Below are 15,284 nucleotides of genomic sequence, written 5' to 3' on the forward strand. Positions count from 1 at the left end.
AAAAACTAAACGGTCCATGCTGTAGCAACCAGCAACCAGCTCGTAGCATCCTGACCACTGTAAATAAATCTACGCTAACTTGAAGCTATCCTAACTGATGCAATACTATGCTATTAACTAACTATGCTTCTAACAATACTAATGTTACACTAACAATTACGCTAATTAACTAAATAGGCTACACAAAATAATCTAAATAACTATCTAAATGCTATGCTAAATAAATGCTATAATAGTCTATCCTGATCGTTTTCAATACTCGCAATTCAAACTCCTGACTCACTACAGTGATTTTGACGGAACAAGATGGTTTTATACTCCCAAGGGTGTGGTAGTTCATACCAAGGGGCGTGGTGATCTGGAAACTGATTACGTCACTTGTCACCGCAAACATCCAATAGGAAAAATCCACTGCAGTAGCCACCGTTCAACCTGAAGAGGGCAGCACTCAGACGTTTTTACACCATATATTGTAGAAATAAAACACTTTATACTTAAATGTCATAAAAGTTACTTGAATCAATGAACAGCACTAATAAAGCCCCATTCTTACAGATCATTTACTAAAAAAAGTTGGTTTAGGGTTTAGTTACTCTTTAATGATTATAAAAGCCGTAATATTGATTGTATACAAAGATTCAACACAGAGTAAGTTAATATTGTGATTTACATTTTAGTAACAGAGTTATAAAACTAATTCGGTTTCAGTTGTAAAGCAAATTGACAAGAGATAGTGTCATGAATCAGCTCAGTTAAATTGATTCATCTAGTTCTCTTAATTTAAAATACTAAATCCCAGAAACAAGATGTAATCTTCTATAACAGAAAGTTTCCAGTGTATGTCCATCATATAAAAACACCAAATATAGTAGAGAGTAAACACAAGCTCTATATTCGGTGCAGTGTGTCTTATTGTAGATGTGAAGATCTGCTGGATTCAGTGCAGCAGGATGAAGGAGAGCAGAGAACAGCAGAGGAACATGAAGCTCTGAGAGACGCTCGCAGCACCGTTACACAGGTTCCCATCACAGCATGAGATCCTCTCCAGATTAAGAAGTTTTGAAGCATTACAAAAAGATTTAGAGACACAGCCTTTTGCAAGAAGTAACATGCCTACCGAATCCCCTGATGTAAACAAAGAAAAACTGCAATTGGTGTGTAATCTGTATGACATATAATGAATGATAGAGAAACAAAACAATGGTTTGAAACATATTAATTCAGTTTCTCACCTGTCGCTGTGAAGCAGCGGTCTTCACTCCCTGAGCAGGGTAGTATGCTTGAGCAGCTGTGCCCATCACAATGGTAACACTGTTTTCCATTGGAGACATTTGAGGGATCTACAGCACAAAAACAACAGTTCATTAATTTTGTTCAAAACATCTAATGAAACAACACTCTTTTAACAGCTCCATCCATTTAATCAGTTCATGACTGAAATGCATTGTATTTACAGATTGAATGACATGATGAATTTTTGTCGGTTTTTGCACATGCTCAGAAAAGCACAATACCTGGAGCATCTTTGTTATTACAGAGATCTGTATTACAGCAGGAAGAAGACACCTTTCTACTGCCGAGGTTGATGAACCCACTTACACAGTCACCAACTGGAGCACATCCTCTAACCTTCAGTACAGATGCATTGGGTAGACTGATGTCTGCAAAGCAGAAATGAGAAGACAAAATAATATAAAATCATCAGTAATGACCCCCCCATTAAAACATAAAATACAATTTGCAGCACCAATAAATTATAGTAGCATCACCAACAATCAAATATAACAATTCATCTAAATTCGTCATACTGGACTTAATAAGTTGTGTTTCACTAAAGCAGCTGGTTGATCCACTGTAGCATGTTTCCAGTTCACAAGAGCTCCCTGGACACCATTTACATTTGAGAGAGTGTCCTTTTAAAATAAAGAGAGAGAGACATCAATTGTCTGTATTGAAATGTAAAAACTTAAACAAGCACGATGTGTCTTTGTACCTGAAGTGTAAAGAATAAACAGAAGAAGAACAGAGATTTTCCAATCCATCTTTGATCAGGAGGTGAGTGAAATGACGTGTCTGTTTCAGTGCTCATTTTATAGCTTATCAGAAGGGGAGGGTCTTTGTGAGAAAATGAAAGTTTAATAGAGGTAAACAGAGAGTTAATAGTTTTTAAAAAAACAGACAGCAGTAATGACGAGACAAAATAACAATTTATCATAACACTCTATACACTACTTTGTAATGTATAGAAAAAGAGCCCGATGCAGAATATTACACATAAACACACTTTTACACCCGAGTGTAAAAATGAATACAACAGAAACTACATTATTCTATTTTACAAGTTAATATTGACCATACAAGAAAAACATATGCAATGTACATTAAAACACCCTAAAAGAGCTTGCTAAAGTTATTATTTCCTTCAGTGGCACTTTACTATAAGATATATTGTTTTTTAATGTCATGAACTATATTTCCCTTAACACACGAACTTTTCATTAAATTCATTACTAGCTGCACCAGATTAACTTGTTTTATATTAGGATGTTTATGGTATAAATCATTGAACTTTAAAGTAAGTCTTCAGTTTATCTATAAAAAGCTTAGGATTTGACCAACGTTGGGTAATGAGAGAAAGTTTCACTTTCACTCTCATATGTTGTACTGTTTCAACCAGAACTGGGTGCTTGACTGATTGATGTAGATTTAATATCGTTTTTAAATGAAACCAAACCCGTTTCATTTTCTTCGCAAGCATGAACGATCATTTAATTATTTTGGATGCATATCCCACAGATATTCCATTATCTGCAAACCCAAATAAATGTGATCGACACATTGAATTACACACAATTGTGATCAATTCAGCATCATCCATTAACAAGTTGAACAGAATGATATTTTGACCTTAGAAGATCTAGAAAACATCAGAGTGAGATAGTGATCTCATTCTCAAACACATGACTAATGATGAAAGGCAAATATGTACAGTTGTAGCCAAATATGTACAGTGGTAGATAAACACTCATAAGTTTTAACAACGTTTAAGAGGAGTAGATTTTGTTCATATTTACATTTTCTTCCATGGGAGAAACCGGTTTTAAGCTTACGTTATCTTGATGAACATTTTGTGTTGTTTTAAACAAGGAGACATATGGGTGTAGAGCACAATGACAAAAAAAGAAAAGAAAAAAAAGAAAATCACGCTGAAGAGTAGTCAAAAATGTTATCCACCCACAGCTGCCAATTTTGGCCTTGAACATTAAGCACAAAAATAAATGACTTGTTTCAAATACTACAAATACTTTCATACTGTTAATCTTAAATTCGATATCAAACACAAAAATTAATAATATAGCAATCTGCTACATCAATGATACATTGGATGCATACTGGACTGGACTAAAATAAATAAAATAAAATACTATAAAAAAACAATTAGGTGTATCTGAAGACCTACACGGGTGTCTTGCAATTTCATTAACTACACAAAAGGGGACAACCTAGGAATGATGTTGTATTGTAATGTAAAGCTAAGATCATGGCTAATGTACTTATTATTACCATCGCATCAGACTGTTATCCTTAAGCATAAAGGAGCAACCATGGTTAAAGTGCTAGAAAAGAGAGAGTCCATGGTTTCTGTTATATCATCAAGTTTTTCTGAGCTTTTTGATATGCTAAGGAATTCGACTTAAAAAGCAGTCTTTTGTGGTAGAAGTGATGGTTCTAGAATTTGCATCTTTAGTACACACAAGACTACATATTGATCTGAGACATCATTATTCAACATCATTCCATCTGATGGTATTAAATCTAGAGTATGAGTTTGACAATGAGTACACTGCAAAAAAATTCAATTGTCAGGGATTTAACATTCTGGATAGGGGTGGGAAGATCATTCCACCAGCCAGGAGTAGAGAGCGAGAATGTTCTGGAAAGTGATTTTGAGCCTCTCTGTGATGGTACCAAGAGGCGTTGCTCAATAGCGGATCTCAGACTTCTGGAGGGGATGTAGATTTGTAATAGTGAGTGGAAGTAGAAGGATGCTGAGCCTGTGGCTGTTCTTTATGTAAGCATCAATGTCTGATCTTGATGCGAGTCGCAACCGGTACCCAGTGCAAGGAGATGGTGTAACATGGGCTCTTTTGGGCTCATTGAAAACCAGTTGTGCCGCTCCATTCTGAATCAGTTGTAGAGGTCCAACCAAAAGAGCATTGCAGTAGTACAGCCTAGGAATGACAAAGGCCTGGACAAGACATTTAGCAGCATGCTCCATTAAAAATGGCTTGATCAAACTTCTGACTTTTGTGATGTTAGGTATCTAGTGCATGGTCAGTTTAGCCAGTCTGTCTACTTCCTGATCTGGGACCCAGTTAGTCAAGTATAAACTCTGGATTATGTACCATACTTCTAGAGAGAAGAGCAGCGCCACCCCAGGAGGGATGAAGACCATCTCTTTTAAACAGGTCAGGTCTGCCCCAAAAGCTCGTCCAATTGTCTATAAAACCTATGTTATTCTGTGGGCACCACTTAGACATCCAGCCATTGAGTGATGACAATCTGCTATGCATCTCATCTCCACGGTAAGCAGGGAGGGGACCAGAGCATATTACAGTGTCTGACATCATGCTTGCAAGTTCACACACCTCTTTAAAGTTATTTTTAGTGATCTCCGACTGGCGAAGTCGAACATCATTAGCGCCGGCATGAATAACAATCTTACTGTATTTACGTTTAGCATTAGCCAGCACTTTTAAATTTGCCAAGATGTCAGGCTTTCTTTCTTTTGTTTATCTATAGTTCTCCCACATGCTGCATCCAATGTAGTCTGCCGAAGCCTTCCTCCACTGTTTGTTTGGGTGGGTGATTTGCTGGCATCAACGGTGTGCATTGCATTTAAATGATACTTCAGACTCTAATTACTCCGATGATAAGAAAATTCAGCTTTGCAGTGGTTACAAATAGCTTTAGTTCTATCAACTCCATCGTGTGGAAGAAGTTTAAAATAAAAATGTCCATTTAAGATTTTGGTACCTTTTTCCATTTTTCTGTCCGCACCTGATATTTTCCGTTTCGCGCTGTAGCTCTCTTAGGCACACAACAAATGCTTTCATCGGTTGAGACGCGTGATGATGCTCATCCCAAACAGTCAGTAGCCTACTGATAAACATCCCACCCCTCCTGTGACCCAGTACGTTAACGAGCGATAAACTAATTGTCAGCGTTAATTAATTTAAAATCGCGTTAACTTGCCCAGCCCTCATTTAAATATTTAAAATATGCTCGTTCATATGAGTGACAATCACGCAGTGTGAATAAGCAAAGACGCCACCTGAGAGAATCGCCTACAAGTAAATATCTGGACCTGTCGGTGATTCAAAATCGTGCTGTGTGGAAAGTGTTCTGACTGAAAACTACATCTGCGATGACCGATAGCCAATAGGATAGAGAGCAGCGGGGAGTTATAGATTACAGGATCAGCAAGCATGGGCTCGCGTCTCCCCAGCCATTTCCTCCTTCATATTCTTCTTTTCATTTTCTTGTTTTCGCTGCAAAAGGAAATTGCAAGCTTCTTGCGGGCTACCATTTTTTTATAATAATCCTAGTCGCACGTGAGGTCTTGCATGTGTGATATCGAGTTGTTTCCTTGTCACATCTGGCATGTTTGGTTGAGAAATGTAGTTTGCTTGCCAGAGTAGTCAGCAATTCTTTCTATTGTAAAGTCAAGCAGTGTGAAACCTTCTGTCGCCGATCCACTGTGCAGTGTGAACACAGCAGCGACTGAATGCTGGCCAGGATAGTCATGCAGTGTGAAGAGACAGTGACCCAACTACTTTGAAGATAGTGCAGTCTGAACTCGGCTTGAGGGGTATACATTTTTTTTACCGCTTTAGGTATTCAGCCAATCAGAACACACCGGATAGCTGGCCAATCAGACCACACTTTTCTTTTCAGAACAATGAGCTTTGTAAAAATCTATGTGTTTCAGAAAAGGTGAATTTTTTCTATATTTGGGTCTTTGAGGGGTTTACAGTTGTCATGTTTAAGTCATGACTTAAAAAACATTACTCCAATGCATTTTCTCACTAAAGACGAATCGGAAAATACAGTGTAATATTCTTTATTTCATTCAGTTTGTCATTTTATTTGTTTGATCATTATTTATATTATTATTAAATTACACTGTGGCATCTCGTAGTAGGACAGAGGTTAAACTAGTATATTTTAATTAAAATAATTCATGTTAACAATAGATTACAAGTAGTAATTAGATTTTGCCCCGTACAACATACCTACGACACTTAAAAGTAATTAATTCTGGCTTTTGTTCACACAACGCTCGTTCCAATCATGGAATCAATTTGGGGCGTGTTTACTTTCACACAGAAGGCAACCCGGCAATGTTCCAGCAATTTTCTGGGTCCAACGCGAAGCGTGAAAGGTTTCAGATTTGATCCACAATCAGCAGCAGTGAACATTTACTCAGATTTGCAGGTGAAGGAATTCTCTTCAGTGTGATTTCTCATGTGAGTTTTAAGGCTACATTTCTGACTAAAACTCTTTCCACATAGTTCACATATAAAACCATTTTCTCCTAAGTGAGTCTTTGTGTGGCGATTAAGGCTTACTTTATGCGTGAAACTCTTTCCACATTGATCACATGTGAACAGCTTCTCACCTGTGTGACTTCTCTTGTGGTAATTAAAGGTATTTTTATGAGTAAAACTCTTTCCACATTGAGTGCAAGTGTAAGGCTTCTCTCCAGTGTGAACTCTCATGTGGATTTCAAGGACTCCTTTTCGAATGAAACTCTTTCCACACTGTTTACAGATAAAATGTCTCTCTCCAGAGTGAATCTTCATGTGGACTTCAAGGTTTTGTTTCTGAATGAAATTCTTCCCACACTGCTGGCAGGTGAACAAGTTCTCTCCACTGTGAATTCTCATGTGGGAATTAAGGTTGCTTTTATGTGCAAAACTCTGTCCACACTGAGAGCAAGTATAAGGCTTTTCTCCACTGTGACTTCTCATGTGGACTGCAAGGTATCTTTTTTGAGCAAAACTCTTTCCACACTGTTGACAGATGCAAGGCTTTTCTCCAATGTGTACTTTCATGTGTATTTGAAGGCTTTCATTGGTATTGAAAGACTCTCCACACTGTTTGCAGGTGAAAGTGAGGTCTCTATTGTGAATCCTAATGTGGACCTTAAGGCTTCCTTTCTGATTGAAACTCTTTCCACACTGATGGCATGTAAAAAAGCTTTTAGATTCAATCTTCTTGACGCTTTTTTGAGAGGAGGACTTGGTAGTCTGTGTGGATTTCTTTCCAATTTTGAAATCATGATCTTTCTCATTCTGCTTTATCACTTCCAAATCCTTCAGCTCTTGACTCTCCTCAGTCAGGTCTAAAGTGAAAAAAACATACAAAACCAGTTTAAATGGCACAAAGAAACAGACAACAAAACCAAGAGAAAGCATCAAAATATACTGTCATCTCAGAAACTCTTTGCTTTCAAACTTTCAACCTGGCAGTTATCAAATGCCTAGCGAAACAGAGCTTGACCAAAGGAGAGCTGTTTTATTTTCCAGCAAAGGATTCTCTTGGACAGCATGAGAATTGTATTTTCAAATTTGTGAACAAACATTAAAATGGTAGGTCTTAGCTATCCAACTGCTATCACAGGCAGCGTTTCATCGAACACAAGTACAGGACGATTTGTGTAAATCATTTGTAAAGCCAATACAAAAAACTTTCGAATTCATGAAAATGTTCACATTTTTAAATGTTTTCATACCAATGTAGTTGGTATGAAAGAAATGTACACCTGCTCCCTACCATGTGTAAATGGTGCATAAACTACTGTGTTTTACTACACATTTACTACACCAACCAAAACAACAATGGGGGAAGTTTCCCTTACAGTAAATGCAAGCGTCGCAAGACCAGAAGTATGCACCTTACATTTCAAATGATTCAGTTCGATTTGGTGAACTGGTTCAGGATGATCCAGTTACATCGAGTGATTTGTTCGCAAACCGGATATGACTACACTGCAGTGTTTTGAACTCGCTCACAATAGACATGGAAGAGAAGACAATCCTGAATAAAGTTGTAGTTTTTGCTATTTTTGGACCAAAATGTATTTTCGATGCTTCAAAAAATTCTAACTGACCCTCTGATGTCACATGGACTACTTTGATGATGTTTTTCTTACCTTTCTGGACATGGACAGTATATACATTTTCAATGGAGGGACAGAAAGCTCTCTTACTAAATCTAAAATATCTTAAACTGCGTTCTTGCCAGTGCACTCTGTCCAGTTATTCTTTTAACTGGTGATCTAAATTTTCACAATGATAATTTGGCTTGTAATAATGCTGTGTGCCTCATGGATGCACTTGAATGTTTTAACTTCACTCAGCATGTTGACTTTGCAACACACAAACATGGACATATATTAGATCTGGTCTGCACTTCAGGAGTATTTATTGAACAACTTGAGTGTACTGATGTATGTATAAGTGATCACAAGCTCCTCATGTTCACTCTGACTCCTCCTTCTTTGCAGACTGTGAAAGAACGTGTTATCTGTTTCAGGAAAATCAGTGATATTGATCTTGATCTCCTAAGTCATACTATGGGTGATTTACCAGTGGCAGCCTCTATTGACAAGTATAATGTTGCTCTTACGTCTATTCTGGATGAGTTTGCTCCTTTGAAAAAACGTGTTGTGTCTTTTAAGAGATCATCTCCCTGGTACACATTGTTTTACCAGGTTGCAAAAATTGAAGGCATTAAGCAGGCAGTTGGAACGGAAATATAAAAAATCTATTTAACAGTTCACAGATTACTGTTTAATCAGCATCAGATTAAGTGTCAAAATCCTCTCAAAGCTGCAAAAGGGGCATATTATTCTACTATTATTAGTAGCAACATCTCTTATATTGGGCAGATTGCGTAAGTGGACAGGTCAGTCTGGAATGGTGTTAAACTGGTTTGAATCTTAACTCTTGAGGTCGTATACAATTTGTTTACCTGGGTTCAAAGTGATCTCAGACTGTGTCAGAGTGTCCCTCAGGGGTCAGTCTTGGGTCCTACTTTATTTAGTATTTATATGTTGCATCTAGGGGCAGATCATTCAGAAATATGGCCTGAGCTATCACTGCTATGCAGACGACACCCAGATTTATATCAGCTCTCAGCTTGATCTTAATTTTTGTTTGATGGAAATTAAAGGGTGGATGAAACTCAACTTTCTTAAAGTAAACTGCTCCAAAACTGAAGTCTTATTAATTGGCCCTCCTTTGAATGTCAGTAAATGTAAGTATTTTAGAATCTCAGTAGACAACACCCAATTGTCTCTTTCTGGCCAGGTTCATAATTTGGGGGTTATTTTCGATGCCCAGCTGACTTTTAATTCTCATTTTAATAACATAATGAAGGTTGCTTTTTTCCGTCTGAGAAACATTGCACGCATTAGACCGTTTCTCTCTTGGCCTGATGCAGAGAAGCTTATCCATGCTTTCATCACATCAAGGCTTGATTATTATAACTATCTCTTTGCATGTTTACCAGCAAATTCTATTAAGAGGTTGCAATATATTCAGAACTCTGCCGCACATTTTGACTCATACCTCATCCCGCCATCACATTACACCATTGCTTCAGCAACTGCACTGGCTTCCAGTTAGTTCAGTCATGTATTGATATTAAAGTTCTGACTTTAACTTACAAAGCAGTACATGGGCTGGCTCCAGATTACATCTGTGCTGTGGTTAAAATATTCCCCTATGGATTGGGACACCACTACTATGCCCTCACATTTCATCATTCGTCGTCAAGCTCTTACAATACACACATGTACTGGTGTGCTGGTGTGCATTAGAGCCTTTAATTGTCGTTCTGTATTAATGAGCTGCTTCCTGATACACACATGCACACATCAACCCGATCACTGTATTTAGCGTTCATGTAAATACAACAATAAGATTCATCAATTGTAATGAATTCAGTCTGATGGAACCAAAAAGTGTGCATGTAAATGTGGCCAATGTCTCTAGTAGATGCAAGAGAACACTACGATGAAACAGATGGCACCGTTTTTGATTGTTTCGAATGCATTGCAATCGTCTGAATCATGCAGTGAAAGTGTGTTCTGTTTAACCTACTTGAGTTCATCGTGTAATGCACTTCATAGTTGTGTTCTGTTTGGTTTTTGTAATATTTGATCTTGGTATTTGTCTAGACATGATTATCTCAATATGTCTGTACACATGAGTCACCCATGTCAAATAAAAACATTTAAATAATAAAACTGACATGATATTCTTCAAAAATATCATTCATTTCTGTACAGCATGACATTTGAATAAAGGTCATAATCAGAATGAAATCCCACCTGTTTGTTCCTCAGTATCTTCTGGTTTCACTCTGAACACTTCTTCAATCTTCACGCCATCAATCTTCCAGTCTTCACTCTCCTCTTTAATAAATGCCATCTTTATAATAGTGTGATTAACAAAAAAATTTAAATCTCAAATGCTCAGCTGTTCAGCTGTCAGAGCACTGCTAAGAGAATCAGTCAGAGTGAGAGTTAATGACCTTAAATTAGCGGATTATCATATATGTGTGTATGTGTGTGTGTGTGTGTGTGTGTTTTAGGTACTGAATGATCTATAGATTGCATTTATTAGATTACAGTTTAATGACTTTGTTTGCGGTTGGTTTGTAAAAATAAATAAATAAATAAAAATAAACACCTGCTTCTCGTTTCTCTCGTGATTCAATTCACTTGCATTTACACTGATGGTTATAAAAGTTTCCTAATAAAAAAAAATTAAATAAATAAAAAATAAAAAAAATCCTATCCACAAAGTTAAGTGAAGTAAAACTGTTGACTGTTTCAGAGCTTCTATTAAATTGAATTATCATAAATGGTGAAATCTCATGCCAGAAGACAGAGTAACAGACATTCAAAAATGAACTTCTAATGACTGTAATCTATATTCACATAAAACGCTCCAATGTTTCTTTCTCAAGATTTTCCTTCACTATTTTCAGATGATTCTTGCTTACTATGAAGTGAATCACTAGAGAAATGAGAAGCAGCTTTTCTTTTACTCCGTTTCTTATGCGATTTACTCTCACAAACAACGTGCATTAACGTTAAATGTTGCATGACAATATTACATTAAATAATGAATCTATTTAACATCGTTTGAGAGGGAGAAAACAAACGTTTCTTCTGCCGAATCCTAGATACAGGCGCCTTATGACGTCACAGCACCTCACCAAAATAAAAGTCCCATTCGGACGCCAATGTCAGAAGTGCTTGGAAATTTATATAAAATACAAATAACCCATTTAAATAATAAAACATGTATTCAGAGTTTTATTATTTTTGAAGTACACATTCAAAAACATGTTTTCTAGTTGTGAGCTGAAAAGAACTGCTTATGAAAGATTTAAAACGGCCAGGTTTCTGTATTTAAGGTTTTAATGCTTAGGTTTAAATCATAGACTAATTCAAATGCAGAAACCATTTTTTAAATGCAAAAAAAAAAAACTATGTTGCGAGTTATTATTAGTTGTGCAGAATAAAAAAAAAAAACTTTATAAATAAATCATAGATAGATAGTTTTTCTGCATATAAAATTTTGTTGTTATTATAGTATTTATTACAGTGTTTCTAATAATATATTGCAGTTGCAGTTTTTAATAATATGACATAAAAAACTCATATTCTAAATATGTATACTTATGAACTAAAATGTTTAATCTAATTAATTACATGATTTGTCAATAAATTAATCTAATTAAATCGCAAAATAAATTTGACTGTGAAAATACCTTCCAAAAGATTATTTTGTGGTAAACGTAAAAGTAGACATTACAAATTGTATAGACCCTTTGCACGTGATGTCACGCTCTACTCGCAGAAATTCTGGACGGCAGAAGAGCTATGCTTTAGGACGGATGGCAAGCCATAAGATTTGTGTTCGTTCATATAATAAAATGGTTATTTCTTGTTTGCAGTGGGCTGTGCTAATAGACAGTGTAAAACCAATATATCTTTGTATCGAATCCCCATTTGATGGGGAGAGAAGGCAGCGATGGGTTGCTGCTATCAGCCGAAAGAACTGGCAGTCCTCCAAGTATTCCAGGATTTGCAGTAAGCATTTTTTACAAGGTAAGATTAATGTATTTCCCAGTTACTTGTACTTCATTTGTGTAATACCATACCGTTACTCATGTCTAGATGGAGACCCTGTCAAAATGTTAATTGTAACATGAGTAGCCTTTGTAATGGGCGAATAACAGAATTGTTCTATAGCTGCTGCCGATACAGGCACTATCTTCCCACATGGACAACCAGATTTGAGAAATCAATCCCCAATCCCTCTTCGTACAGAGCCTTGCCCGCTTTCACAAGAGGAAGTCCCCACTGTCTGGGCCCATCAGTGCAGTTTCTGTCTTTCAGATATTTAACAGCAGAGTCACACAAAACTGTTCCATTCTTTCTTCAAAGACACCCATGGTTGTAGTTGGGTTGGGACTGGCTATGATGAACCTAAATTACATAAAGTGGCATAATTAGATTATTCTAACTGGTCAAATCTTAACATAGGCTACAGTGAATATAAATCACAGATAAGACGATGGCTATATGTAACAATTATGTGTGGTTACTACTGATCATATACACTCTGTGATTTAGTGCATGGATTAACGTGTGATTGATAACTAATAACTGCACTTCCCAGTGCTGGGATGTGTTCAGGCATCAATGAGAACAGTGGTTCTCAAAAGTGCGGTACTAGTAACACTAGCGGTCCTCGGGCTCTCTTCAGTGGTATGCAGAGGAATCACTAAATTAATTTAAATTAATGTTAAGACAATGACTGTGCAATGACATGACTATCTGTCATGTCGTCGTCACGTGGTCGTAGTCACGTGTTTGCAAAGGGTCTTTCTTTAGAAAAAAATATCTTATTTTTTATTCAACATCTGATTTATTAACAAACTAACAAACTATGGAACATAAAAGCATACAATATAGATATGTTTCAATGTTTCTTAAAGCAAAATACAAACTGCTTTTACACCATATTTTTCACTTTAAAAAAAAAATAAATTTAATTTAAATGTCATGTAGTGTCATTGTGGACGACAACCGATGCCACATCTGCTATGCTTCATACCCCACCACAGAAAGACAGCCATGTTTAATTTTTTCCATCATCCATGAGTTTAAAAAAAAACCTTCTCGTCTCATAACTTCGCATCCCCACTCTTACCAAAGGTGTTGCACAGAATCAAGATGAGTACTGGCACCTAGTCTTGGGTACTTTTGAATGACGAGAACATCATCAGAACGAGTACAAGAACTGGACTCTAACTCCTGACAAACCGATCTTCTTCCTAGGGGATTCTAACTTCAGTCTTCATCTTCAAGAATGACAAGGTACAGATAGGATCCATGATCACTGAGCTCCTGCTGATCGCGTGGAGCTCACATCTCAGAAATCATCAAAACACATTTTTAAATAGGTGCTGTCTTTATAAATAAACCACAGATTATTTTAATTATATTCGAATTTAAAATGCATAATTTCAGTTAAGGTGAATATAAGCTTTTTGCTTCTATCCTGATGCCACAACAGGGCGCATCGAGCAAAATATTACTAATGTACGTTTAATAAATGCATTAGAATACACGACTATTAATTGAATAATATTTAAAATTATATATTTATAAACCAATTATAATGTAGTTGCTTAAACAACTATAAACAAAACAGCATCATGTATACAGTGGGATGGGAAAAACCCACCATAAATTCTCCAGATAAGTTTTTAAAAGGTTAATATTAATTTTACATGGCTTTCTAAACATCCGGCTGTCATGTGAGAGACACGAGTGTGTGAAATGCGTTCTATGTGAACAGCTTGATTTAGGTTTTGATGTAAACAACGTCTTCTCCACATTGTTGTTCTTTTTTCCGCAATATTTTGAAAGAACATCGCTGCAGCACTGCATCTAGTGGCTTTAACTGGAAAGGCTAAATTAAAGAAATTAAATTAGAAAATTAAAATGCAATGAAACTTACATGGTCATTGCATCTCGAGCTGCACTGTTAAAGGCCAAAATATACTTGGGCCATCCGCATCCACGCTGCAATATGTCATTTTCATATCAAGAGGGCTCGGGGGCAGCTGCACACCCCGCCCGTGTGCAGGCAATTTATGAGACGTACAACAGTGCACGCACGAGGTGAATGATGAGACAGAAGTGGTACTGCGTGTCAAGCTCATCCGCCTTTGGAAAGCCTGGAATGTGAAGTATACCCGGGCAGGGCCTTAAAGCAGCCTCCTTAACGAACACCTAAAAATGTGGAGATTTATATTTAAAATTCGACGAATATTCGAAAATCTTTTTTTTTGACAGTCCTAATGTTACTAGGCATTTCCAGATACTGTTTTTATGATAAAGTTATGTAAAATAACTGCTCAGTGCTGCTGCAACAAACAACTCTGCTAATGCTAACTTAATTCTACAGTATATAACAGCATAGGCCTATTAGTTACTAGCTTAAACTGGACGGAGACTAGAAGCACCCTGTAACTCACTGACCTGCCAGCGTTCACAATTCACACGGTTCAGATGGGAGGGAGAACGGCTGACTACACAGTTTATGGGACTAAATTGTTTATTTCCTCACAATTGTCACAAAAAAACTAACTAAACTGTCTGTTGGTCTCTGCGAGTTGCTTTGAGAGATCATGCGGCGCAATTTTTTTCCTCACTGCTGCACGAATCTGCGTGAGAATATGGGGGTGTGGCATGAGAGCGTGAGAATTGGGTCGATTGCATGAGTCTCACGCTGAATGCGTGAGAGTTGGCAGCTATGCCCTTAACTAAGTGTTCATACAAAGCGTTTCAGAGTAGTTTCTGACAACATACGGCAAAAGATCGCTAAACAGAACATAACGAACCACAAAGACAAACCCTTGCTAAAATCACACTTGTATTAATATATTAGTGCTATGGAGAGTACAAACATAACAGAAAAGAAAAAAACGTAAACCAAACTGGACAGAGGACGAAAAGGCCATTCTTTTAGAAGTATTCACAAAAAGAAAAAACATTCTCAATAGCCGCTAAAACCCATCAGTCACTCATTCGCACAAATCGAAAGCCTGGCAGGAGATAACAGAAAAAATTAATTCAAGAAATCTTGCTGTCAAGCGAACAGTAAAAGAAGTTATGAAAAAGTATG

At 36.9% G+C, this 15,284-nt stretch overlaps 2 protein-coding genes across 2 annotated transcripts; both read right to left on the reverse strand.

Annotated features, from left to right (window-relative positions):
* Positions 1 to 5,047, reverse strand: LOC127953078 (urokinase plasminogen activator surface receptor-like). The gene is made up of 5 exons (XM_052551971.1): positions 5,038 to 5,047; positions 1,809 to 1,913; positions 1,515 to 1,661; positions 1,233 to 1,340; positions 1 to 1,125 (listed from the first exon to the last, which is right to left on the reverse strand). The coding sequence occupies exons 1-5, from the start codon at positions 5,045 to 5,047 to the stop codon at positions 938 to 940; spliced, it is 558 nt and encodes a 185-aa protein (XP_052407931.1). The 3' UTR covers positions 1 to 937.
* Positions 5,048 to 5,668: 621 nt separating this feature from the next.
* Positions 5,669 to 11,267, reverse strand: LOC127952273 (gastrula zinc finger protein XlCGF8.2DB). Its single transcript, XM_052550664.1, has 2 exons — positions 10,403 to 11,267; positions 5,669 to 7,408 (listed from the first exon to the last, which is right to left on the reverse strand). Exons 1-2 carry the CDS (start codon positions 10,500 to 10,502, stop codon positions 6,483 to 6,485), a joined length of 1,026 nt encoding a protein of 341 aa, XP_052406624.1. The 5' UTR covers positions 10,503 to 11,267; the 3' UTR covers positions 5,669 to 6,482.
* Positions 11,268 to 15,284: the final 4,017 nt, after the last annotated feature.

The sequence above is a fragment of the Carassius gibelio genome, chromosome B3, assembly GCF_023724105.1.
Source record: "Carassius gibelio isolate Cgi1373 ecotype wild population from Czech Republic chromosome B3, carGib1.2-hapl.c, whole genome shotgun sequence".
Lineage (NCBI taxonomy): Eukaryota > Metazoa > Chordata > Actinopteri > Cypriniformes > Cyprinidae > Carassius > Carassius gibelio.

What these genes read in the sequence shown, in the direction of transcription:
- LOC127952273 (XM_052550664.1), bottom strand. Translation starts at nt 10,502, where the DNA reads ATGGCATTTATTAAAGAGGAGAGTGAAGACTGGAAGATTGATGGCGTG. An exon ending in AGATACTGAGGAACAAACAG is followed by an intron (nt 7,409 to 10,402) that starts GTGGGATTTCAT and finishes TTTTCACTTTAG; the next exon opens with ACCTGACTGAGGAGAGTCAA.
- LOC127953078 (XM_052551971.1), bottom strand. An exon ending in AACACAACTTATTAAGTCCA is followed by an intron (nt 1,662 to 1,808) that starts GTATGACGAATT and finishes TCTGCTTTGCAG; the next exon opens with ACATCAGTCTACCCAATGCA. An exon ending in CCGCTGCTTCACAGCGACAG is followed by an intron (nt 1,126 to 1,232) that starts GTGAGAAACTGA and finishes TGTTTACATCAG; the next exon opens with GGGATTCGGTAGGCATGTTA.